Below are 25,169 nucleotides of genomic sequence, written 5' to 3'. Positions count from 1 at the left end.
GATTATTGCAGTTCATTCCTTGCTGATACCATCCACTGCAGCTTGACATCAGTCCTGTCACAGTGCACAAGGAGCTCTTACAGCACTTTACTCCTGAGTAAAAACCTTTCCAGAGATCTTTAGAGAACCAGCAGTCAAATAAGCCCACATTGTTTCACACACTGAAAGGGTTTTAGCATTTTATAGTAATACTGTAAACAAAAGATTAAAAGTCAAAATATTGTACAGACAGAATGACACTGATAAATACAAGGTTTGGAAAAAGGCAAAAAAAGCTTTTCCTTTCCTCTGCAGCATTTTGTAAAGGAAGAGCAAGTTTGTTTACAGGGGAACAAGAGATCTAGTCCTAAAAGAAAAACACACCTTTGTTACTTGAGGTGCTACAAACTCTGACTGCAGTGCTGTGAGTGGAGGGTTCATGAAGTTGCTGCTGGGGATTCCTGTGGGGTGTGGATCACTCTGATTTCAGTGTAGCTGGAGCAGGGGCTGGCAGTTAAATTGTCCCTTGGTTTTGGATCAAAGGCAGGTTTAAAGAAGTGATAAATTACTCCATAGCTCAGTGTCACCCTGCTTTGGAAAGCAGGTAAGATATGTTAAAGAACAGCACACAGTGGTGTCCTGGGAGACTGAAAAATACCATCTGCTGCTTTTCAGCCATTATTTAAGGAAAAGCTCCTAGAAGATTCTCAATGTGTTTAATTAATTGCCAGTTGCATGATTTTGAAGTTTCACAAAGGTAATTTGCAGTTTTAATCCCAGCCTGCCTCTGCTGTCAGGTTAGAGCTGCTCCTAGGGTTCAGAAGGGCAGAAAGGAAATAAAACCCCACAATGAAGAACATTAATTTACTGGGCTGTCATCTCCTCTCTCCATTCCTTCCCTCCCTCAGACTCTGGGAACCAGACAGCACCAGGAATCCAGCAGTGCTGTGGCACTTGTGCTTGGATATATCCACACAAACACACCATGGCTGGCTCCTGGGCAGTGACAATACACTGCCAAACGGGACAGAGGCAAAAATCAGTGATTTCCTGCACCACCTGAAATTCAGACTCCCAAAAATATTCTCAGTTTTTAAATTATGGACTGACACACTTCTGTGAACTGTTATGGATGAAGAAACCTGGAGCACACATGGCCACTGGGACCAGGCAGCCTGGCAGGGGTTACTAAGCAAGTTGTCAAATTTTGAAAGATTTGCATAAAAAACTTAGGAGATAGGAGAAATGTTTTCACATTTGGATATGTTGAGGTACAGAGGTTATGTGCTGTGGCAGACACAGCTGCTTTTGCACTGGCACTTTTCTAACTTCCTTTTTTTGTTAATAAGCACAGAAATCTTTAGTGAAATTGCATCTGGAGTTACTGAGAAATGCTGCTGCAAACAAGACGGTGCCTCAAAGATGACAGGAAAATTCTGCAGGAAACTTAACAATGAATTACTAACTCAGAAACAAAGGATAATATTTTAACCACTAATGCCCTAAAATAACATCAAACATATATATTAATGGCATAGTGACAACTAAAAGAAATAACTATTAAGTTTCAAATTCCTTCCAAAACAGATAAAGTGACAAAGACCTTGTAGAGTTACACGTAACAAGCTTGGATGCCCACAACTACTATTGGTTTAGCAGACTAAAAAACATATTGCACAACAGTTGATATGGGAACAGAGAACGTTGGGCTTGTACCCCGTTACCAGGACAAACCTTCTTCCTGCTGGGAGCGGTCCCGGAGCCTGGGGAGCCTCAGCCAGCAGGATCCCAGCAGGGGAGGCTCCAGAGGGATGGAGATGCTGCTCTCCCATCCGTGCAGTGGTGTCAGAGCAGTTCCACCAGCAGGATCTGAAAGCAGAACGTGGCCCCAAGGAAACATCTACAAGAGCTCGGTACAGCGCTGGGACATGAGAGTGGCTCGACAGCTACTTGCAACATGCTATTATCCATAACTACACTGGCAACACAGGCACAAAATAAGGCAGTGGGTTAAATTAATCATAAAATTGTTAGAAAACATGCAAAAAATAATACTGAGTTTAAAAAAAAAAAAGTTTCTTGCCCCTTGAAGTTTTTTCTCCTCGTAAAAATGCGCATAGTTCCACACCGATACGTTGAAATCCAACCTTTAAAAAAACCCCAGAGTAAAAAGCCCCGAGTGCCTCAGTTGTTGTTCTCTTTGGTTGTGATGGTGACCAGCTGCTTGGCAGCCTTGGCGATGTCGTAGGCGCACTGGATGACCTGCTGTGTCACCAGCTGGATGTCGGGCGCGGGGCTGGGCTCGGCGGGCAGCGCCTTCCTGCACTCCGACTGCAGCCTGTAGGCGCTGGACGTCAGCAGGCGCAGGGAAGTCCTCACCAGCTCCGACTTGGGCTTCTGGGAAGGGAAAACACAACAGGCAGAACAACACAACCTTTTCATCAGCTGGGAGCGCTCACAAGGGTTCTTTGATGAGCAAAGAACCGAGCCCTGATTCCCCTCCTGGCAGCAGGCGGAATTTCTCTCTGCCAAGCAGCAGGCAGGGAATATTGCTCCGTGCTCTCCCTCAGGAAGTTACTCATGCACATTTCTGGTGCCTGTTTACTGTCCCAGCCCATGTCCTGGCTGGCAGGAGGGGACAGCATGTCCAGGATGATGGGTGCAGGCGGGACAGGAGCCTTGGCTCTTTCCTTGCAGTTTTGGAGAGGTGGGTAAGTGTGGGAATCCAGGGCTTCCCTCTGGCTGCCCTGGCAGGTCTGGGACCCTGGCAGGGGTCAGGAACCCCCCTGGACAGAGCCCCCAGAGACACTGTCTGTGATCTCTGTCCATGGAAAAGAGTTTTCAATCTTACAGGATGAATTACCAGCTCTGAGTGTTTGATATAAGCAATAATTAAGTGTGGCACGGGTGCAAAAGTAAAATTTTAGGATTCTAGATTAGGGGTTCAAAGGGGACAAGATGGAGGAAATTGGGTGTGTCTTGTCCTTTTTCTCCTTCTTCATGCCCTCCATGTTTCACTGTGGTGTTGGCATTTTTCTGTTGGTTCAGGCTGGGGACACACTGTCCAACGTAGGTGACAGATATTGGCACGTTATTGTAAATCCAGCACAGGTAGTTTGTGGTATTTAATGTTTGTACCATCCCACTGAGGGCAGAGCCCCACACGCTGCCCTGCAGGACAGAGCTGCGGCAGGGCAGCAGAACATGTTAGAGATAAACAGAATAAACAACCTTGAAACCAGCACAGACAAATTATGGCTTCTGCTTTGGCAGCGGGGCAGAAAGACAGAGACTTTTTGCAATTTCGGAATCATCAATACCTCAGATTCCAACAGGTAAGACTTTACAAGAACTCGGTCATGGAGATTTCACTCCCTAAATTTGCTGTGAGCAAACAGATCACTTTGATGGAGGGATAACAGATCTAAACGTGGCTGCAGGAAAGAAATCCAAGCAATGGCACTCAGCTGGAAAAGGGGTGATGAGTCTGCTGAAGTTCCCATACAACCACACAACTCTTCATGCCAGATCCAAGCAGTTTTGTGCAATTCTTAAGAGTTATACATTCAAGAGTACAATTAAAGGCCTGGACTCACACTTTAGCCTTTACCAGTTGCCATGCTAATAAATACAGAGGTGCATCATAACCCCATCATTTCTCCCTACCATTTTCATTTTGAAGGGAAATAATTTTTGATTTTCATTCTGCAAAGGTGCTTCAGAACCCCATTGTTTCTCCCTACCTTTTTCATTTTGAAAGGAAATAATCTTTGATTTTCATTCTGAAGGGGAATTACACATGAGGAAGGAGGCCAAACCCATTCTGGTGGTGGCAGGTACTTACTTTTGGGAACAAGGCTGCCATTTCTGTCACTGCCACATGTATTCTCTCGGAGCACGGTATATAGCTGCAGAAAGATACCCTGGGTTATTCATTGTGTACAGATTCCCTTCCCTCTTCCACTTCACTGCTCAGTGACTTATTCTAAAAGCAACCACGTGACTTCAGAAAAAGCAAGAACTTAATTAACAGTGCAAAATTATGTCTTAGATTTTCATTGTTTTTCAGAGTTGGTTTCAAGGAATAGCTGTCCATACTTTTTATATAAAACATTGTCAGGGAAGTCTTCATTTGTGTGCAACTTCAGAACACCAAGATGCCTTCTTGGATTAATTAAAATCCAGTAAACAGACAAGGCAAGAGTTCTCACACACATGCATCCCCAAACTACCAACTGCGTTCACAGTCTGAATGCAGTTGAGTTCTAGGCTAAATAGTCACTAATTCTGAGGAGTTAATTAAATAAAACAAAGGCAGATTCCATGAATCACAGATTTCACTTCTGATTTATATACCAAATGAAAAGTGGTCTGTGCAAAATAGAACTATTTACCATAAACTGCTGTGAATAGTGAAGTGTTAGTGTGCTCTCTCACAAGTCTCATTTCAAAGGACTCACTTTTAATGCTTCAAAGATTCAAATTCAGCATAAGTTAGTTCACATGATCCAATCTTAAGCAAGAAAATCTCAAAACTCACAAAGCATTCAAGAAAACTATTCAGCATGTGTGGGTTATGACAGGTCAGTGCCCTTTCAAGCAAAAAGAGCCTCCAACCCCCCCACCCCCCAGTCATTATTTATTTGATCTTCTTGCAACACTAAAGGTGCAAAAAAATCAGTCACTTGCAAATGCACTGAGAGAAAAGCAACACACTGGGGTCATTTTGGCAATGCAGGAAAATTGCTTTGAAAGGAGTATTTTTCCATGTGTCTCAAGTCACATGAGCTCTTCCAAATAAATTAAAAGTGGAGAGAGGTCTTCCAAGTTCACTACAATTCCCCTTTTGCTGTGGAATTAATGATTAATCTGCTCCCTGCAGCCACAGTGACCAGCACCCTACCTCGTTAAAAAGTTAATTTACTGATTAAACCCTTCACAAGGCAGAGAAAGCCCTGAGAATAACCTGAATGAGACACTCAGGTGAATAACGTGTGTTTCACTGTATGCTCTCTAGGTCAGCTGCAAAGTTTCCAGTGTGGCCTGGAGGAATGGCTTTAGTTTAATGTCTAAACACTCACTGTGAGTTTGTGAGATGCTCTGACACTGTGTTGGGTTTATACACATTCCAGTGAGACATCAGGAAGATATTCAAGGAAAAGGAATCCCTCATTAGCAGTAAATTGTGTTAATCTCTTCCTCCAATCCTGAGAATTGTTGGCTGGGGTTTGAACCTGGCCAGTTCTGTTTCAAAGAGCCTCTCATGCAAATTTTTTATTTTAGGCACTAACAATGTTTTGGTCAGGATGGAAGACACCATATAAACACACATCTTTTTTCATGGATTTGGGATACAATTGATCTCATTTGATCCCCAGCTGTATAAACACTTGAGGGGCCTCAGCTGTCAGGTGTGAATGTTCCACCTTGGGAATGTGAAACTCCTGCTACTTTTGCAAGGGTGCTAAGAAGCAGCAACCATGTGTTTTGTTCATAAAATCACGAAATGGTTTGGATTGGAAGGAACCTTCAGACCTCAAAGATTTCTTCCTAAAGGAAGAAATTCTTCCCTATGAGGGTGAGGAGGCCCTGGCACAGAGAAGCTGTGGCTCTCCCATCCCTGGAAGTGTCCAAGGCTGGGTTGGATGGGACTTGCAGCAACCTGGGCTAGTGTGATGTGTCCCTGCTCATGGGGGGGCTGGAACAAAGTGGGGTCTAAGGTCCCTTCTAACCCCAGCTATCCTGTGATTCCATGAGCTAACCAAGTTGTAATTTAATTTATCTTGACAGGCAATAAAATCCAAAACAGAGCCAGGAAAATACACCAGCTCCAAGCTGTACTTCTGTTCCCCACTGACACCTCCTGGGAGCTGAAGGGGCTGTGCCACACACCCCTGGCCTGGAGGGGCTGCCTGCAGTTCCCTCATCCCCTGGAGCATTTCATGCATCGCCTTCCACGACCCAGTGCAACCGGAGAGGGAGGGAAAGAGGCAGAGAGAAGGAGAAAGGACAACTGTGCCTGGGAGGCAGGGACAGAGGCCAGAGTACCAGGAGGCAGGGCCGGGCTGCTGGCTGGTCAGAGGCTGCAAGGGCGCTCGCTCAGCCCCGGGGAGCCGTGTGCCGAGGCTGTGTCTGAGCTGGGATGTGCCCCCACGCTCCAAGGGCCTGCTGAGCCCACGGAGCACAGGGAAAGGGATGGGAGAGAGTGAGAAACAAAAGGAAGAAGGGCTTTCGTTAATAGATGATACTCTTGCATTGTATTTTTTACTCTCCAGTCAGCTTGGCAGCACGTGATTTTTCTCTACAATGTTCCCAGCGTGAGCTTGGAGGATGTGTTATTACTCCTCAAGTGTCTCATTTTGGTAAGGAAGCATTCCCCTGTGTTAAGGAAGCCAGGGAAGAGGAAAACAAAACCAGCAGCTTCCTAGTTCAGTGTTTTGCAAGATAACACTCATCTAAGCATAGGCAAACACCTCACTCCACGTGTGGCACAGAAAACAAAAATGCAGCATAGCAGGCTTTTTAAAAACCTGATCAATTCAACAATGAAAGCCAGGTATGCTGCATTGCTTCCTTCAATGATTTTTTTTTTAAAAAATCACAACTGTATAGTGTGATATACATAAAAACTACACTCATTTAAAGCTTCTCTGTGTGAAACAGGCACAAAGAGACTGCACTGGAAAAGGTTACACCAAGGGCAAAGAGCTCAGCACAAACACGGCAGAAGTCGTCACTCGGGTGAGAAGGAGAGGCCACGCCAGCCCTGCTAAAAATAGCAAAGTACAAGAAGGAAAAAACACAGAACAAAAGTGGCCCCATTGTTGTTCACTTCTCTGAGCGAGGCAGGAAGTGAAGGCTCAAACACAAACCTCTGCTGCTTCTCCCAGGCACAGAGGGCACCGAGCTGGGGCCACAGCAGAGCCAGACCCACCAGCCTGCAGGGCCAGAGCGTTCCAGCCCCAAAACGTGCTCACACTTGGGAATACGTAATTTTGATTTACAGCCTTCTAAAAGAGCTGTGTGGGGAGGAGCACCTGATGATCAGCAAGGGTAGTATCACTTTTTGTCACCCACAGCTATTCTGGAAATTGTTCAAGTGAGCCAAAATTTCCCTGAGGGAGCTGAAGCTGCTGCAGCCTGATGTGCTCAGTCAGTGTTCTGCTTACTCAGCTGGGTCTGTATCTAAAATCAGTAATTCAAAATACTGTTGCTGGTACATAATTTGTACTAATACCTCATCATAGAGGGGTGAAGACCCAAGAAAAACCTGCAGTGAGTTTTCTACAACACATTTGATTTGTGTCTAATACAATCCTGGTTTTGCAGCAGGATCACAAGTTAAGGGCAGGGTAGGCAGCACTGCAGCCAGAACCTACACACAAGGGGCAGGTCACTTGCCCCCAACTTGTCCTGTGGCATTAAGGACACCAGGGAACACGACAGTCCTACACATTTTACAGGTGTTAAATAGAGGAGCTGTATTTCACTTTGACCTGTGCTACAGGTGAGAGAATTTCCTTTTTTTTCTCACCAGCTCCAGAGCTTTTCCAGCACTCCCTCCTTACCTGTCATGTTTGTTCTCCTGTGCCGCTCTCAGCAGCTCCTGGATGTTCTTGGTGATCTGCTCTGTTTTCCGAATCACATCTTCTGTACTGGGCAAGCTGGAGCTGGGGGCTGGGTCTGTGTCCTCAGGGATGGATCCCTCCCCCTGCCAAATGACGCTGCGCTGCCGGCCCTTCCTGCCCGACCTGCAGGGAGCAAAGCAGGGCTTGGCCCGGGGACACAGCAGTCCCCTGTCACCCCCAAGCTGTGTCAGCCGTGCCACAGCACCTACCCTGGCTCCTCCAGCTCCACAGGGGTGGTGGGGTTGTCATAGTCACTCTCGGACACGCTGCTCTGCTTCTCCAGCTTGGAAGCCTGCAAGGAACAGATTTACTTCAGCCCGTGCAGGAACGAGCAGCTCTGGGCTGTGCCAGAGCCATGTCCAAATCCATGTGCACGTGGATTTGCTCTTCACACAACAGCTCCTGCGTTACCCTGGAGCTGCTGTGCCCCTCTCCCCATGCCAGGCTGCTGCTCAGCTTGTACCCGAAGCCCTGGGCACTGCCAGCACAGCCCCACCAGCCCCTGGACACCCAGCAAGACAGGACAGACAGACAGAGCACAGCATCCTTCCCTGCCACTGAAACTGCCCCAGGGACACACTCCGAGAGGCCACCAGGAGCAGAAGCAACAGAAACAGGAGCCTGAACAGTGAATAAGAACCACTGGAGGGGGAGAGAACCCCAAAGAAAAAGAGGCCAGTGACCACGGTGGGGAGGCTGAATGCAGAGTGGAAAGCAACTGGGAAGGCCACTGCAAAATGGGAGCCCAAAACAAGGGCTGAAGACTGTGGCAATGGGAAAGTCAAAATAAGGCAGGAGACAGAGATGGGGGAGCCCAAACTGCAGGTGGAAGACTGAGGGTGTGTATGAGACTGATGAGACCTGGAGCTCATCACAATTTGGGGGCCAACACGAGAGGGGTTAAAGCCCACTGCAAAGTGAAGCCCAAAATAGGGTGGGAGGCCGAAGCGTGAGGAACTGAAGCCCATTGAATGCTTGACACTGGTATAGAGTTGGAAGACCAAAGAAGTGAGAGCTGTGCCCCAGAGCTCTGGATGCAACAAGGGCAGGAGGCCCAGCCATGAGAGTGGAGGGCCACAGAAGAATTGTGTCAAAAAGAGGATAATTCTAAAGTGGAAGCTGAAATGAGAGCAGGAGGAATTCAGGGAAGCAAAAGTTGAATTGAGCTCTGTAGGCCCATTGCAAAGTGGTGATCCCACAGCAAAGGCTGAGGGAAGAAAGGGAGACCAAAATGAGCTTGGAGGCCAAATCCTCAGCCAGGCCCCAGGATCACCATTCATCTGCTTCCTCAAGTCTTCTAAAAACTGCAAAGCTTCACCCAGGTGCCCAGCATGGCGTGTCTGGTGTCAAATACACCATGCTGGTGTCACTCTGATCACAGAGCAGCAGCTCAGGTCTTTCCCAGCCCCAACCACCAGCCCTGGGGCTCTTACAGAAATCCTGAAGTCACCATGAAGGAGTCTCCAGGGTTAAACTCTAAGGGACATCTCCAATCTGCATCCCTGACCCAAACATTTAGGAATCTGCTTACCAAACAATATTTCTGTCCAAAAATGTCACCAGGAACTGGTTTTCACTGGCTGAGATTCAGTACATTTGTTAAGCATTCATCTGATGTTAAACCTATCACTTCTTAAGTGAAGCACCTGGAGTTAGGAACCCCTTTTCAATTTCAAAGTTACCCTGCACAGAAGGAAAAACCAGCATTTTTTGAACACTCCTCTCTCAGGACAGCTGGTAAAGATCAGTTGTAAAAGTGACGTGTATTTTGAAGATAAGGAACTATTTTATGTAGAGTCTAACCTTTTCCCTCTCCCAGGGATACAGAGACAACAATCCTAACAGCAGCAAAGTTCTACCATCTGGTCAGAAATACAAACAACAGTGATGAATTACAAGAAGAGGATACTATGGAATCACTAATATAGAATCAGTGTAGAGTAAAACCAATCAATCAAACCCTGTGCAAGTTTCCAGTACCAGAGAGCACTGCAGCCAAACCCAGATTTCCATCTGGCCAAGCAGGATATTCCCTTGGAAGTTTTTTCTTCCATCCCTACTTGCAAATCTAATATTTTCTTAACTAATATGTCCAAACATGGTACAGTCAAAATAAAATGGGGACAGAAGGAATTAAAAAGTAGGTTCTGTGTCCTGGCAGGGAGAGACCAGAGTAAACATTTAAACCCCCAAATTTGTTATCTGTAAAGCAAACAGTCAACCAGGACCACCTGGATTGGTGCAAGCCACCGGCCCCCAAGGAAAGCAGCTTTGAAGCTGGGCCTCATGCAGTGCTTTTAGTCAGCAGGAGAGCTGTACATTGACTTAGAAATATCAGTGAGAGGCTGGAAAATCACTGTCCAAACAGCAGCCAGCTTGTCTTGGGGCTGCTGTGCAGCTGAACGAGTGACCTGGAGAACCGTGCGTGGTGTTAAAGGCTGAAGATGTGAAGTTAGAGAGAGGCAAGAGCCCAGAGCTGGTGGCAGCAGGAATGGAAGGGAGGAAATTCTGCTCCATGCAGGCTGGAAGGCCAGGCAGTGAGAGGGGGAAGAGAGAGGATGTGGTTCTGGGGAGATTGGCACCTCCTCCAGGGAAAAGACCGATTGGGAAGGTACTTAACCCTTCGTGTGCTCTCATCCCTCGACCAGGAAAGCGTGGAGGGGAAGGAAGGTAGAGATGAAGAGGAGGTCACAAACGCACTCCTCCCGATCTAAAAATGGGAAAGAGAAAAACCAAAACCAAAACACAAAACAAACTCTTAACTGAAATCAAAGGAACATTCTTAAAACCATGGAGATGACATAAAGCAAGAATGATGTTGAGAATCTGGCTTAGACTGAGGGGACTTAATTCTTTCAAAATACAATTGAATTCATGCTCATTCTGAGATTCCAGAGATGCCAAATTCCACGGAGAACAAAAAAAAAAAAAAAAAATTCACCACATAAAACAAATCAGTGCTTCAGAACTGCTACTGATATCCAAATTTCCACCCAAATGACCATAGGACCTATACATAGCACTGCCACATTTTGCAAACACTGTCACACACAAATCAATTCTGACATTTCTTGCTGCCAGAACTGCCATCATATCAACATGACAATATAATTTAAAATTATCTAGATTTCATGGCTTAAATTAATTTAATTGAAGGCAGGGATTCATTCCCTTGATGCATTCAGCTGTCTTCTGTGGAATGTGCATGGAATATTTGCCCTCCCTCATGCCAAAGGTAACTTCAAAATACATTTTAAAGGTCTTAATGATTTGATTGGAAGGAAATAAAAGACATTGCTACTAAGAGGGAAAGATATTGTCAAAAAATCCACACATTTTCAGTATGTGTCTAAAAGATATTGTCCTGTATTCCAGCCTACAGGGCAATCCAAGAAGGTGAAACAAAAAATTAACTGTGCTAATTAATTAAAGACACTTGTTAATTAAATACACTAGTGTGTGTTGGGTCACTTCTGTAAAGTGTGAACACTTCAGTGCAAATTCCCTCTGGCCAACAGAGAACTCTCTCTCCACATCACACAGGAAAATACTAAACCAGAAGAATCTGCTTGACTGGCAGATCTAAACCATCTCCAACCTCTAGTTCCAAACTCAGAATAAGCAACTGGTAGTCTGGGTAAAATTTTTCAATTTTATTTTATTTTTGTAAGGTGGTTATGAAGTTCCACAAATTGGTACCTGCATGTTTATCTCCAGAAATACATGAACTTTACCTACCTTCTTGGAATACTATTTCCCCTCCCTTCCTGATTTTGAGACAATCACATATTGATATTTTTTATATATATAAAAACCAGCTGAGCAGAAGCCAAAAGCTCCAGTTTCCATATACCAGAACTGCTACAGCTTCTGCTTTTGAAACCACCAGGCTCCTGCAGACATGTTAATACAGCAAACATGAACAATTCTCACAGTTCTTATCCCCCCCTGGATTTTTCTCCCCTCTGAGGCAGAAGCTGAGTGAAAGAGCAGCGTCGGAAGAGGCAGAAAAGCTGAATGTGAGAGGCAATGCAGAAGCAGCAGCAGTTTTACTCACGTGTGGAGGGAAGGGCTGCAGCCTGGTGATGTTTTCCTCTGGGTAGGTGACCTCCCCCATGGGCAGGTAGGGTTTCTGCCCTGAGCCAGTCTCGTACATGGACATGGGCCTGCTGCCCCGGGCCGACGGGCGCCGCTTTAGGGAGGAATTGCTGCTGGGGTCTGGGTACTCAGAACCACCTTGCACCTGATAGATATTGGTTGTGGCCTGTCTTCTGAGGTTGGTATTTTCACTCTGTAGAGTTTGGAGCTGAAAGAAATGTTTAGCAGTGGGATTTGGTTTCCTAAGAGCAAGTGCCAAAAGCAAAGTGACCACGCGACACTCGCTTGTCAGCTGTACCAGATAATCCAGGTACTGCTGCCTGGGGGTTCATTTCTTTTTCAAAATCTACTTGACTTGCTTGGTACAAGCATAGAAACACCTTTGTTCCAGATCTGGAAATATTTAGGTGCTGATTTCCAGCAGCTGCTGGGATGTAAACTAAAGTTAGATGTTAAAATTGGCTGCTGTAGCTCAAAAACACACGACCCATTCCCTCCAGCCTGCTCTACTGGCACAGAAATCCTGGGATAGAATGAGGCTGTGGGGAAAGGACTGCCAACACAACAGTTTTCCAAGCAAAGGGATCCATTGCAACAGCCAATACAAGGACCTAGAAGACTTTAACATAAGGCCAGTGAAATCTGACAATGCCAGAACTGCAGCACAGACACCAGAGGCAGCACAAAGGAACTTGAGCTTGCTCTGCAAAGCAAGGAGAGTTTAGCTTATGAAAATCAGGCATCAGCTATTTCTATCTAAGAAGCCAACAAGAAAGCATTTTAAAGCTTTTTATTATTATGTATTTACTTGATAGTAAAAATGCACCAATTCTGATTATTTTGTGGACTCAGAGTAAGTTTGCTATATTAACACATCGGGAAGAAAAGATGAAGTGAAGAAAAACTGCAGGACAGCAAGGATCTCCCTTCTGCTACACCATGAAAATATCCTAAAGCCTCATTAATTCATAGGCCCCAAAGGTTTCTTTTATACCCTAAATGATTGTATCTGTCTAAAGAAACCAAATGTAAGTGAAAAATCAATTCAATGATGCAGGAGAAATGCTGAAACCATTAAAAGCTGTTGAAAGACCAAGGAAACACCCTGAGATCTCTCAGTGTTCACCATTCCAACAGAATAAGAGAGAATTGGCATTTAACAGACAGGGATATTCCCATCTGCTGGGTTAGCTCAGCCTCAGGTGCAAACAGCTCCACCACTCTCCAAAAGCCCTGCTCTGCCCCAGAATGGCAGGTTCACCCTACAGCCTGAACAACTTTCTCTACATGTGACTCTTGCAGGATTGTAATTATTTGGAAAATGGGATTTTAAACACTAGTTAAAGGGATTAATCAGAGGGTAAGCAGCCAGCCCTTTCTAGCCAGCCAGACAGGATAGTGAACTCAGATATAAATTGTCCTTTACATCACAAAAATAAAGGTAAATTCACACACACAAGGTGTGCTGGCACTTGATTTCTCATTGTTTAAAGCTGCTTATATTGAAGCACGATAGCAAAACCACTCAGGACTTGCAACAACTGTCCTGTCACTTGGAAAACTGATGCTAAAGATTTGACATAAGTCAAATCATCCTCATGATTTGCAGGGCTGGATCACCACCAGCACCACAAAAAAACAACATTCAAAGGATGTGTTGCACATAAATATTTATAGTCTCATGTCTGATCCCAAAGCAGCTCCACTTCAAAATGAGTTTTCTCACTATCCTAATACTGGATTATTTCATCCTCAGTTCCAGCAGTTTTATTCTGACAACTTCAGATACCCCAGGAGCTGGAGGGAGGGGTTATTTGTTACCTTTTTCTGCATAATCCTCAGCTCATCACTCAGGTTGATGTTCACCTTCATTAGCTGCTGAATCTTCACCTCAGAAGCCACCAAGGCATTTTTAACCTGCATATATTCCTGGGCAGTCACTGGTCCATCTGACAAGTCTGAATCCAAGCTCTAGGAAAAGGAAGAGAAAAATACTTACACCATTAAGAAGAAGAAAACAAGATCATGAAATTTCAACAGCTTTTCATGGCCTTACTTTAAAGGCATCACAGTTCAAATTAAGTCGAAATTAGTAAGAGCCATTAACCAGAATCATTTAAAGTCCTCTAGAAAATCAATCACCTCTCAGCTCCTCAAAAAATATTTGCATCAGCATTTCAGTGATAGAATACTGTTTTATAAGGACTTTTAAAAAATATGCGATAAAGAACTGCAATTTATGAAAGACAGACTGCTAAATATCCAGTGTGCATTTCCAGGGAAGATTAAAGTAGAACCACCAGGTTTTACTGCCCTTTGATGCCATTCTGCTTTCCTCCAGGAATGGTTTAACTCACTTGGACACTGTTGGTCTGCTGTGAGTATTTCTCCAGTAAGAAGCAGTAAATGTTTGTGAAATACCATGGAATCACTGATTTAGAGCTTTTTGGCAGATCCAATTATTTCATCTGTGCAATTAAATTTGTATCTTATCTCCATCCATCCACATTACTTTTTTACATAGAGGCTTTTCTTTTTTTACAATAAAAACTCCTTAAGCAACAACACTTAATTTAACAAAGTTCACAGACTGAGGCATAATTACAAAATCAATTAGAATATAAATTTCCTGATAATTTATGCAAATTAACTTTATGAATAACACCTGGGGGTGTAGCACTATTTCAATCCTACCTTCTGCCTGTTTGATTTAGCTGCATTTGTTTCCAGATCTGTATCTTCATCTGAAGCAACACTGTCATAATCAGGCTGGTCATTGTCCTGACTTTCATTGCTGTGCTGATTGCTGATTGATTTCAGTATCAGCTCCACATTTTCTGCAGATCAACACATGAAACACATACTAGTAAGTCTGGAGAAGAAATAGAAGTTCATAATTTGGAAAAAATTTAATTTAGATCCACCTAGGAGGAATGAATGATTCCTGTCCAAAACTTCAAAGTATTATGGCTTTGTCTTTTTATTTCTTCTAAGTTGTAGACAAATTAAAATAAATGAGAATCTTTTAGCAGCTTAATAAAATTCATATAAATTAAGAAAAAAAAAAAAAACAAACCAACAACAGACTACATTGGACAAATGGATGTCAGCATGCAAATGAAAAATACAGGGAAATATTAAAAGTTACAAATTTTTTTTTTGGTATTTTGTCTCCAAAGGGAAAAGGATACATGAAAACAATATATAGATTTCATAATTCAGCGTTGCTGAGGGGCTCTGGGAGTGATTAAACTGCTGAAGAAGTGCCTGAAAAGGAGCTGACAAGAAAAGCTCACTCACCTTTGGAACCAGTGAGAGAATTCCCCTGTTGTCTTCGTTTGGCATCACTTAAAATGTCTATAACCAGTGTAGCAAACTCGTGGGCGTTAAATCGAGCCAGTTTCTGCCTTCCCTAAACACAGAATAATGCAGAGGAAAGAAAAGTACATCCTGTATCAGAAAAACAGCAGAATCCCCAGGAAAAACTAAAGCTACACACTTGGAGTTGACTGTTCAACTACATTTACTGCAAAAATTGTGATTTAAAGAAGAAATGTGAAATTATTTTAACCTCTTTCCAAGTAGATGCAACTCTTCTACAATAATGAAATGCAGTAAAGCAATATTACTTTGGTCTAATTAATTATCTGGACTGCAATATTATTTTTTACAGTATTAAGATTTCATACCTGATTCCTGGTTGAGGAATATTCAGGATTTACAGGAAGAAAAGGGACCACAGTGGTCTCTGTCACGAGTGTGCTGTGGTTCTGAGTAGCAAGCCAAACTGCTCCAGAGGAAAAAAAAAGAACAGGGAATAACCTTCCTGTACTGCTTGACAGTATTTCTTTGTCAAATAAAAGACTCCAATTTCAAACACAAACACAATCCATTCAGAGGAAAGCTCTTCCCCAGAGGGTTCTCTACTTTGTGAAAAACACAAGGTTTTTTTCAATTAACATCCCCTTCAGGCAATGCAAGACAAAGAAATTCCCCTCAGCAGTAATTGCTGAATACAGAAGCACTTGAGCAGAACATGTGCTTGGATTGGAATCTTGTATGTAAAGTGACAATCCAGACTTGCTTTATTTCAATCCACAAAGTCTCACTCACCTGCATCTGTTTCCCTTCTGTCAACTTCATCATACACATCCATGGCAAGTTCTTCAAATAAGTGGTTGCTTAGCTAAGGGTAGAGGAGAATAATTACAGTTTGAAAAGAAATGAAAGCCAGTAAGATCTCTGATAACAAAAAATAACAGAAAATGTAGGAGCACAATTCTGCTTTTTTCTCCAGCCTCTGTAATCAATAGAAAAGCTCCTTTCTCAGCCTGCACAGGCAGCAGACCTGCATGGTCACCCCATTTCTAGGTACAGAAACAACCATCCTGTGCTACACTGCTCCTTTCCTGGTCAATGGAATTTTTTTTCCCCTCTCCCATCTGACCACAAAAAGACTTTTTGTGTTTGGGGTGAGGCAGAGGCACTGTGGGAATGAGGTACCAAAAGGCACCGGAGATGTGAACTCCAATGAACAGAGAAGGTTCACAAAATATTTGTGTGTTTCAAGCTGCTCTTACAGCAGATGGGTCAAGAGGTACTTGTGCCAGGGAGCTGAGAGATGAGAGTTTGCCACATCTAGAAAAGGAGCTTTACTTACAGACTGAAGCTTCTTCTTGGCTGCTTTTGCCAGTTCTGATACATCCAGACTGCTATGAAAACCAGAAGTGATCATTACATCTACAGCATTTCATGGCTTCTACATATCCAAATTCTACATTTTGGTAACTCAGTGATTAAAACGTCACTTTTACCTTAAACCCTCTAATATTTCAGTATTTTTAGCATGGTTTTTAACACACTGATGTTATTAATATTGCTACTATGATATCACAATTAGCATATTATTAAGCTTTCTTTCACAACAATTTTTAAATGTAAACAAAACAATACCAAAAATTCCTTGGACTATGAATACCCACAGGTTTTTACCCACACAATATTTAAGTTACTGAAGTTTTTCACAGAAGTTTTGCAAGCAGGAGGTTGGACAGTGGTTTACTTACAGCCGTCTTATTTCCAATTGCACAGCAATAAAAGAGGAACAGGAACTTAAAATTAGTACTTGGTACTCCTCATACAAATCTGATTTCATTGATTACAACCAAAAGTTAAAAGCACTACAAAAATCAGGAAAGTACTCAATTGGTCCTTAAATTATTGCCACAATCTGTTTCCTAGGAATTCCCCATATATGTTCCCTTCCCAGAATTGTCTCACCTTCTCCCTGCAATTTAATAAATACAATGTTTTTATTTTGTATAATTTTCTGATTTTGTTATATTAATTTTATATTTTCTGAAATTGTTGATATTCCAGTATTCTTTCTATGAAAAAAGGTTTAAAGACTAATAAAGGCACACAAAAAAATGTTAGAATGGCAACTAGCTTAAAAGGTGTTTCAGAAAGGAAAGAAAACTTCATTATTAGGGTTTTTTTACTCTGATGTTTTCAGACACATGATAGAATCAGCAACTTACCTGTCTGCCATCTGAGGTATAACAAAGTGCTGCCCATTTTTGTGCTCTAGAGTTGAAAACAAATTGCACTTTACTAGGGTGGTACTGGCTTACAGTTTTCAATAATAAGCATCAGGCAACACTAAATAATTTATCTTCCATCTAATTACTCAATTTCCAATTATAGGCAACTAGGCAAGTTATTAAAGAGGGCTCATGCCATGATTTCCAGGTGTTATCAAAGATTCCAATTAAGGCTTGTTAGTTATATTGAAATTCTATTAAAAAAGAAAATTAAGTTCTAACACAGGGACCTTTATGGTTAAAAATCTCTAAGTGTCCTTGAGCTCAAAAGGCACCCACTTAACAGAACACTCCCCTGCTGTTGCACTTCAATTAGAAGAAACTACTTGGAAGGGTTTCTACAGTATATAAAGAACATGGATTTGTGGAAAAACAGGAAGGAATTTTGTTTTTAATTTCTGTCTATTTAAAACCCTGAAGTTTTATCCCAATTTAAAAAATGCATCATCTTGCATCTTATACTTTCTTTGGTTCAGCGTTATTTATTTGACTATTTAGAAGGGATACAAAAAGTGCAGTGCACAAATATGACACAGCACAGTCTGAACGTCCTGCAAGTGACAGTGACAGGTCTGAGGGTGCAGGTGTGGTGCTCACCTGGTTTCCTGCCACAGAGGTAGAAAGCCAACCTGTCTGTGAGCTCGTACTGGATCTCCACCAGCCTCTCTGCCAGCTCGTGGTGCCCCCCTTGCCTGCTCACACACAGGGAAAGGACAGGGGCAGTCAGTGACACACAGAAATGCTCACACAAACACATTTAGTACAAGCCAACACTGCAGTGTTTGGTGCATCAACCCATCACAGACTCAGCCCAGTCCCACCCCCCTTCCCCAACCCATCTCTGCAGTCTGGGCTATTCCTACAGCAATTCCTGAGCTAACCCTCACTCCTGGAGCCTGAACTTGCACAGCCTGTGTCATTGGCATCATTGCTGATGTCTCAGGCACGCAGACACAGGCTGTGATCTGATGAAAATACTTATTCCTCATTGTTATTCATTCACTCTTTCTGGAAAAAGTATTATTAGCATTTAGCAGACAAATTATTTCAGGATAGAAATAATCTTAGCAGGCTCATTGTGTGATTTATGGATGTCAGAGACTCCTACCTTGCATAATCAACTGGAGTTTTCCCATTGGAATCTTGTGTGCCAGGATCAGCACCATAAACTGCCAATAGTTCTGCTTGCAAAGTCTGTCCTGCCTTAGCAGCAACATGCAGTGGGGTGTTTCCTTTCTCCTGCAAGGGATTAAGGAAAAATACCTACCTAACCAACAGGTCTGAGTAGAAAATTGAAATATAACATGAATCAGCTGAAATGAGCATAAATAATATGAACTGGAATTGATTGTATGTCATCAAAATAATGAAAAAAGTGTTCCTACAGGATGGAAGAAGTTGGCTTGAGCTCCTAAGGAAAGCAGTCGCAAACAGGTCTCCAGATTCCCCGTCCTCACACTGGAGTGCAGTTGCTGAAAAAGAAGCAGAATTACATTTAACACAGCAGCAACAACTGTGATTCAGCAGTTGTTTTTCAGCCATGCTTTGAGAAACCAGAGTATGCAGAGTTCTCACCTCCAGCGATAACCACAAAAAAGGGGCTGCAAGTTGAAGTCAAGCTTTATTTATTTACGTAATAGTGCAGAAAACCAGAAACAATTAAGCCAAAAGCAAGCAAGGGAAGTGAGTGAGATTTGGCTGTGCTGTCCCAGGAGGCACTGACCTTGCTGAGATCCTTGGCAGTCACACTGTCGTCCTCCCGGCACGGCAGGCGATGCACAAACGCTAACATTTGATATTTAGCTCTGATGAACTCTGCTTTGTTGGGACTGCAAAGAGAAATCCAGGCAACAAGAAAAGAAAGGAAAGAAATATCAGTGCTTTCATAAGTAATACAGACGCTCCAGATAAAGAAAAATTTCACAAGTGAAGAATGAATCAGAGATTTGTGAGTTGCTGATGGGAAAGATAGGCATGGAAAAATATTTTCATTAAAAAACAATCTAGTGCAGCTTGTCTGACTATATTGAGAAAAGGTCTGTTACAACCATCAAACATCTGCAGACTGTAGCATGTGGTGTCTGTTTCTCAAAAGAAATACAGACTTTAAAATCATGTCAGCTAAAGAACTATACATCCTCTACAGTTATTTACATTTTAAAATGAAGCACTCAGAACTTTTATTTAATTCCTCAATCAAGCTCCATTTTGTTGGCAGCATTCAGTTAACTGAAGCATAAGACAAAGAAAAGTCTTTTGACTAAAGTGGAAGCAAAGGTCCTCACTATTCAATAGGAATCAATAATTTAGAGAATTCAAGCACTGTATTCCTATTTCTGCCATAAATTAAAAAAAAAAAAAACAACCTGGAAATAAAAGAAAAAAATAGCTACCAAACACAGAGGTTCCTATGGATTCCTTGTTGCCCTGTCACTGCTGAATGAAATAATCCCACTTCTCTAAGATAACAATTCTGCATTTCCCACTTACTGCACTTTATCCTGAGGGCTGGCCTTGCGCCGCCCGCTCATCACGGAGGCAGGGTCCAGCAGGGAGTGCTCCCAGATGGAATTAGCACCGTTGTTGTACAGAGTTTCCACCATCTGAAAGCCAGAACACACAGATAATTTGCTGCTGGCTGCATGAATCCACTATCTGTAGTTATTTTCAAGCAGGTATCAAGCCAACAGATTCCCACTCTGTGTGCCAGCAGCTGTAACCTGCTGGGATATCATAACATATGATGTGGAATTTAGTGAGAACCCTCTTAAATCTCTGCTCTTCCCAACAGCACCCACAGTGAAAAGAAAATTCAGGTTGAAGCAGATGTACTGTGGAATTTCTTTCACAGATGTACTGTGAAAGAAAAGTTGAAGTGACCTTTCGAAGCAAAGGTATCAAATTCAAAATGCAAAGGCAATTCTGACTTTAGTGGTCCACCACAACAAAACAAGAGAAACAAAATGAGAAACACATCAAAAAACAAAGCTAAAAAGGTAAAAAAAAAAAGTTCAGGGATTTAAATGACATTAAAAATCACTGTATCTGGTTTTAATGGAGGAAAGCAGCTCTCCTCTGTACCTGCAGCAGTGTTGGAGGCCACGGGGTGTGTTTGAGGTGCCTCACTTGGGAGATGTGACGGCCCAGGCTCCTGTGCACACTGCAGCACTCGTCACAGATCAGGATCCCCCTGTTTATGGATGCCCAGCAAGGATCTGCAAAAGAAGCCATCCATTATAACACAGGAAACAACACGACCTTGGACTGCAAAAGCAGAGTCTAAAACGAGCAGCTCTGCATTTTAACCTTCCCTGCTTAGCCACTGTGTGAGCCTGTGGACGCCACAGCCTTGCTGGGGCTCTGGATGCTGGGAAAATGGGAAACACCAGTCCTGGAACTCATGGGGCATGTGGGATTCCAAGGACAGTGAGAAGATTTGCAGTGGAAATGTGGAGAAAAGCCCCACTGCTTGCAGTTCTTCTTGTGAAAATGCTTTCCTTTCTAAACATAACAGGACATTGAATTTATCACCGTGCTTTACTTGTTATTTTGTGGACTCCCACAGAAGTATTCCTAACAACAGTGCCTACTTGCTCTTTGAAAAAACTGTGGGTTTTTTGGGGATTTTTTATTAACTTGTCAAAAAATACTTTTTAAAAACACGAAATCTACACACAAAATTGTCACAGCACTCAGCCTTTCCCTCTACTACTCAGTTTTCAGTTCTATATAATAACAACGTCTTTTAAATTTCCACTTTAAATAATAAAAGCACACTAGAGTGTCATAATAAAGAAGGATACATATGTGCCAAGTCAAAGGCTCAATAAAATCCAACATTCTCGAGCAAAATAACTTCATCTCTCACCAGATCTGAGCTGAACCATCTTATAAGCAGCCCAGAAACTGATGGGAAGTGAAGTAGTAAATAATATATATGAGCTACAAACATCAAAAGTCATAAAATCAAGTAGGAATGGTAGATTAGGTTGAAAGAATAAATGCACACAGGACACCAAACAGGTCCCTTGGCTGCTCAGAGCTCAGTCTCCAGAAGAAATTCCAATTTCTGTCAGTGACACGTGAAGCTCAACGTGCCAGAACCCTGCAGGAACAGGCAACTGAGCAGCCAGACAGAGCTTCAGACCCAGCACATCCCAGGAGAACAAAAAAGGAAATCAAGATCTCTTTTCTTTTAGAAAAATCTTAATTTCAAATGCAGATATGAGTCTGAGGCCAAATAAGTGAGTACAAGGCAAGCCTGGTATCTGATGAAAGAACTTCTGAGTCCTGTCAGAACACATCTGAGCACTGGTGCATCATATGGAAAAGTCTCCTCTGACCCACACAGCAATGGACTGAATCCCTGCAAACGAGATGTGATCACAGTTTCTGAGCAGAGCTGATGATCTGGGTGTGCTGCAGGCAATGCAGGCAAACCTGTCCGAGCCACGAGGGACAGCAGCATCTCCTGACCCACCAGAACCAGCCCAGCCCAGAGCCAAATTAAAGCAGGTGAGACACAAAAATAATCCATTTGTTAAAGAGCAAATTACAACAAGCACTTAGAACTCCTTGTTAAATCATTCCATTATTTAACAATTTTGATTTCCATGAAGAAAAAGAACAGCAATGGAGTGAGATGCATTCACGGCAACCTAATCACCCAAACTGAGGCAGCCTTCCAGATTAATGAGCCTGGTCCCTTCTTGTTAGAGACAAGCTCATCACACATGGATGGGATCCTTAGGGATCCTTTCCCTTGCCCATTCCCAGGCTGTTTGTGAGCATTGCTCTGCATTATCAACAGTCAGCACTGGGGGTTTTCTTTATCTCCACCTCAACACCAAACACCCTTGGATATTTCAAGTTTAAATTTAATGCAATGAAATATCTGTCCTGGAATTTGAGTAATTTTTAAGAGAGACCTAATTATAGACTTGATCAGAATATGTTTAAGCAAGTGCCAAAATACACAGAATCCCACAATCACTGAGGTTGAAAGAGACCCGAGTCCAACCTGTGACTGATCATCCCCTTGTCACCCAGGCCAGAGCACTGAGTCCATGTCCAGTTCTTCCTTGGACACCTCCAGGGATGGGGACTCCAAACCTCCCTGGTCAGCTCCTTCCAGTCCCTGACCACCCTTTCCATGAGGAAATTCCTCCTGCTGTCCAACCTGACCCTCCCCTGGCACAGCTTGATGCAGTTTCCTCTCCTCCTGTCCCTGTTCCCTGGGAGCAGAACCTGACCCCTCCAGGCTGTCCCCTCCTGTCAGGAGTTGTGCAGAGCCAGAAGGTCCCTCCTGAGCCTCCTTTTCTCCAGGCTGAGCCCCTTTAGCTGCTCCTGGTGCTCCAGCTCCATTCCCTTTCCTAGACACGCTCCAGCCCCTCCGTATCTGTCCTGGAGCGAGGGGCCCAGAGCTGGACAAAGCAATTGAGGGCCTCAGTGTCCAGCTCAGGGGTGGTCACAGCCTGGCCCTGCTGCCCACGCTGGTTTTGATACAAAAGACAATTGGGAGAAGCTGCAGGGCCGGGCAGGCGCTTTCAGGAACCTGCAGGGTGGTTCAAAACAGGAAGCGTGAGATGAAGACAACCCCGGCCCAGGGTTTGAGAAGTGAGCTCCTGCCTCGGGATAGGAAGTGCAGCACAAGAGCTCCTGTAAGAGTCAAAGAAAACCCTCCACACTCTGCCCTGGCAGAGACAAAGGGGCATTGATGAGGTTCCAGGGGAAGCAGTAATTAATGCAGGTGCCAGGCACTCCTGCCCTGGTGCAAAGGCTGCAGCCACCAGGTCTCCTGACACAGCCCCATGCAGCCACGGACAAACCCTCTGCTTTAGCTAAAGGAAGGGGTTGATTAGTTTTATTTACCAAAAGATTAAATGAAGATCTCTTTATGTATGTGGATAAGCCAGTGGATTTCTAGTAAATAAGAAAAGTTAAGATTTCTTCATATATGTGGACAAGCCAGCAGATTTCTGGTAAGTAAAGAGCTAATGTCACAATAAAGGCAGGGTTACAGGATTAGCAGACAGTGATTCTGATGCCCCAAGGAGCTTAAGGAACACAATTCACACGGCTTTATCTCCAACTCACAACACCCCTGATGTGTGCAAGCATAGATAGGCTGCCTTGTGAGATAGGGACAATTGCCTGCCTGAGAGATGCCAGCTCCATTTATTGTAAACCCAAAATTCTACAGGGGTAAAAGCAGAATCCCAGACTGGTTTGGGCTGGAGGGAGCTTAAAGCTCACCCAGTTCCAATCCCTACCATGGGCAGGAACACCTTCCATTATCCCAAGCCCCATCCAACCTGGCCTTGGACACTTCCAGGGATGGAGTAACTTCTCTGGGCAACCTGTGCCAGGGCCTCACTACCCTCACAGGGAAGACTTACTTCTGTAAAAAGAAGAATGTAACTAACTTCCTGGAAGTTCATTTGGAATTTTTATCATTTTTTTAAACATAACTCAGATTGAATAAAAGTTGTTCTCCCTTTTCCCACGTCCTATCTTCTGCCAATTCAAGTGTTATCTATATTACACAGACATCTACATTAAACATACAATAATAAGGTATTATTACATTAGTGTTTTAATTCATTTCACTATGTGCATAATTATATTGGAAGAACCCGCCAAGAACACAAACAGCAAAAACTAGAGAGCCAGAAAAGACACATAGAGAGCCGATAAAATAAAGCAGGACAGTTTTAGATACAAGAGCTGCAGAACTACAGACGGTCAGGAGATGCAACAGCTTTTCTAAACACCAGATCTGTTTCCATATGCTCCCAAACTGATCTGCAGTGGGATACGCATCAGCCCAGGGCAGACCCTGCTCCCTGAGCATCTCCGGACACCTCAGCACAACTTTCCTTGGAAGTCTGAGCCGTGGGACAAATCCCAGTCTACCTCCCCCCGTCCCTAGGAATAGGGACAGCGGTGAAAACGCAGCCCCGCTCCGGCCTCCGCAGCTCCCCCAAAACCAGCCCTGCTCCCTTCCAGTGACACATTCCCAACCCACGCCCTGCCCGTGACCGAAGGTGGATTTCTGTCAGCTTTCCTCCTTCCTAGGCTGGGGAGCTCCGCGTTTCCTCCCAGGCCGCCGGAGAGCTCCGGGAACATCCCGGAGCTCGGGAGGGGCGGCGGTGCCCGGCCACCCGCACACGGAGTTCCATCCCAGCCCTGAAGTGTCCCAGGCCAGGCTGGACGCTGTCGGAGCAGCCCGGGCTCCTGGAAGCCGCGCTGCCCACGGGCTTTGAGCTGCCTTCCCACACAAACCATCCCGCTCCATCACAGGTGCAGCGCTCCGGGGCGGGGACACCCCCGGGCCGGCGGCGCCCCCGCGGCCCCCGCTTCCAGAGGGGTCCGCGGGACGAGCCCGCGCGGTGCCGCTGGCGGTGCCGTGCCTACCCTGAGCGCTGCAGTCGGCGCAGACCTCGCTGCTCCTCAGGCGCTTCGCCATCGCGGGACCGGCGGCAGCGGCGGCAGCGGGGCCGGTAACGGGCCCCGCCAGCCCCGGGCCGGCCCCGCGCATGCGCGCCGAGACACCCGCTGCCGCTCCGCGTGTCGCCCGTGCCGCCATCTTTACTGCTGGCACGGGGGCCTGTCTTCAAACTGAGCTCCGGTTCAGCGGCGCGGCACCGAGCGTTCCCGCCCGGGCCCGCCTGCCCGCTGCGCCCTCTCGGCGGGGTGATGGGAGAGATGGGGCTTCGGAAGCCTGGTGGAAGAGGCCGCTGTGCAGCAAGCCCTGCCCTTACCCGCCATGGCGGGCGGGCGAGCCAAACCAAGGCCGGGCGAAGGCGGGGTGAGAGCAGTGAGCGCCCCCCACCGTGGGGAAGGCAATGGGACAGCTGCG

The 25,169-nt window shown here is 44.5% G+C and overlaps 1 protein-coding gene across 12 annotated transcripts; it reads right to left on the bottom strand.

Moving 5' to 3' along the window:
- Positions 1-165: 165 nt before the first annotated feature.
- Positions 166-25,165, bottom strand: GIT2 (GIT ArfGAP 2). Of its 12 annotated transcripts, none has more exons than XM_072936271.1 (21): positions 24,725-25,165; positions 20,390-20,523; positions 19,799-19,911; positions 19,032-19,137; positions 18,694-18,780; positions 18,417-18,547; positions 17,906-18,000; positions 17,246-17,291; positions 16,366-16,417; positions 15,819-15,891; positions 15,395-15,492; positions 15,006-15,117; positions 14,400-14,542; positions 13,527-13,676; positions 11,665-11,913; positions 10,228-10,317; positions 7,817-7,899; positions 7,548-7,730; positions 6,028-6,147; positions 3,824-3,887; positions 166-2,376 (listed from the first exon to the last, which is right to left on the bottom strand). In XM_072936271.1, exons 1-21 carry the CDS (start codon positions 24,894-24,896, stop codon positions 2,164-2,166), a joined length of 2,514 nt encoding a protein of 837 aa, XP_072792372.1. In that variant the 5' UTR covers positions 24,897-25,165; the 3' UTR covers positions 166-2,163. The 12 variants fall into 12 exon arrangements, with proteins under 12 accessions (XP_072792372.1, XP_030141751.4, XP_072792373.1 ...); XM_030285891.4 differs by having other exon boundaries at positions 6,028-6,144; XM_072936272.1 differs by having other exon boundaries at positions 16,366-16,414.
- Between the last annotated feature and the right edge of the window lie 4 nt (positions 25,166-25,169).

This window comes from Taeniopygia guttata, chromosome 15 (genome assembly GCF_048771995.1).
Source record: "Taeniopygia guttata chromosome 15, bTaeGut7.mat, whole genome shotgun sequence".
In the NCBI taxonomy this organism is placed as follows: domain Eukaryota; kingdom Metazoa; phylum Chordata; class Aves; order Passeriformes; family Estrildidae; genus Taeniopygia; species Taeniopygia guttata.
Note: the sequence above shows the minus strand (reverse complement) of the source record. Positions and strands in the feature narration are given on the sequence as shown.

Coding starts and splice junctions, on each gene's coding strand:
- GIT2 (XM_072936271.1), bottom strand. CDS start 24,896: ATGGCGGCACGGGCGACACGCGGAGCGGCAGCGGGTGTCTCGGCGCGC. Junction 11,914..13,526: donor TGAGGATTATGCAGAAAAAG/GTAACAAATAAC, acceptor CATTTCTTTCAG/CTCCAAACTCTACAGAGTGA. Junction 6,148..7,547: donor CAGGAGAACAAACATGACAG/GTAAGGAGGGAG, acceptor CCGTGGGCTCAG/CAGGCCCTTGGAGCGTGGGG.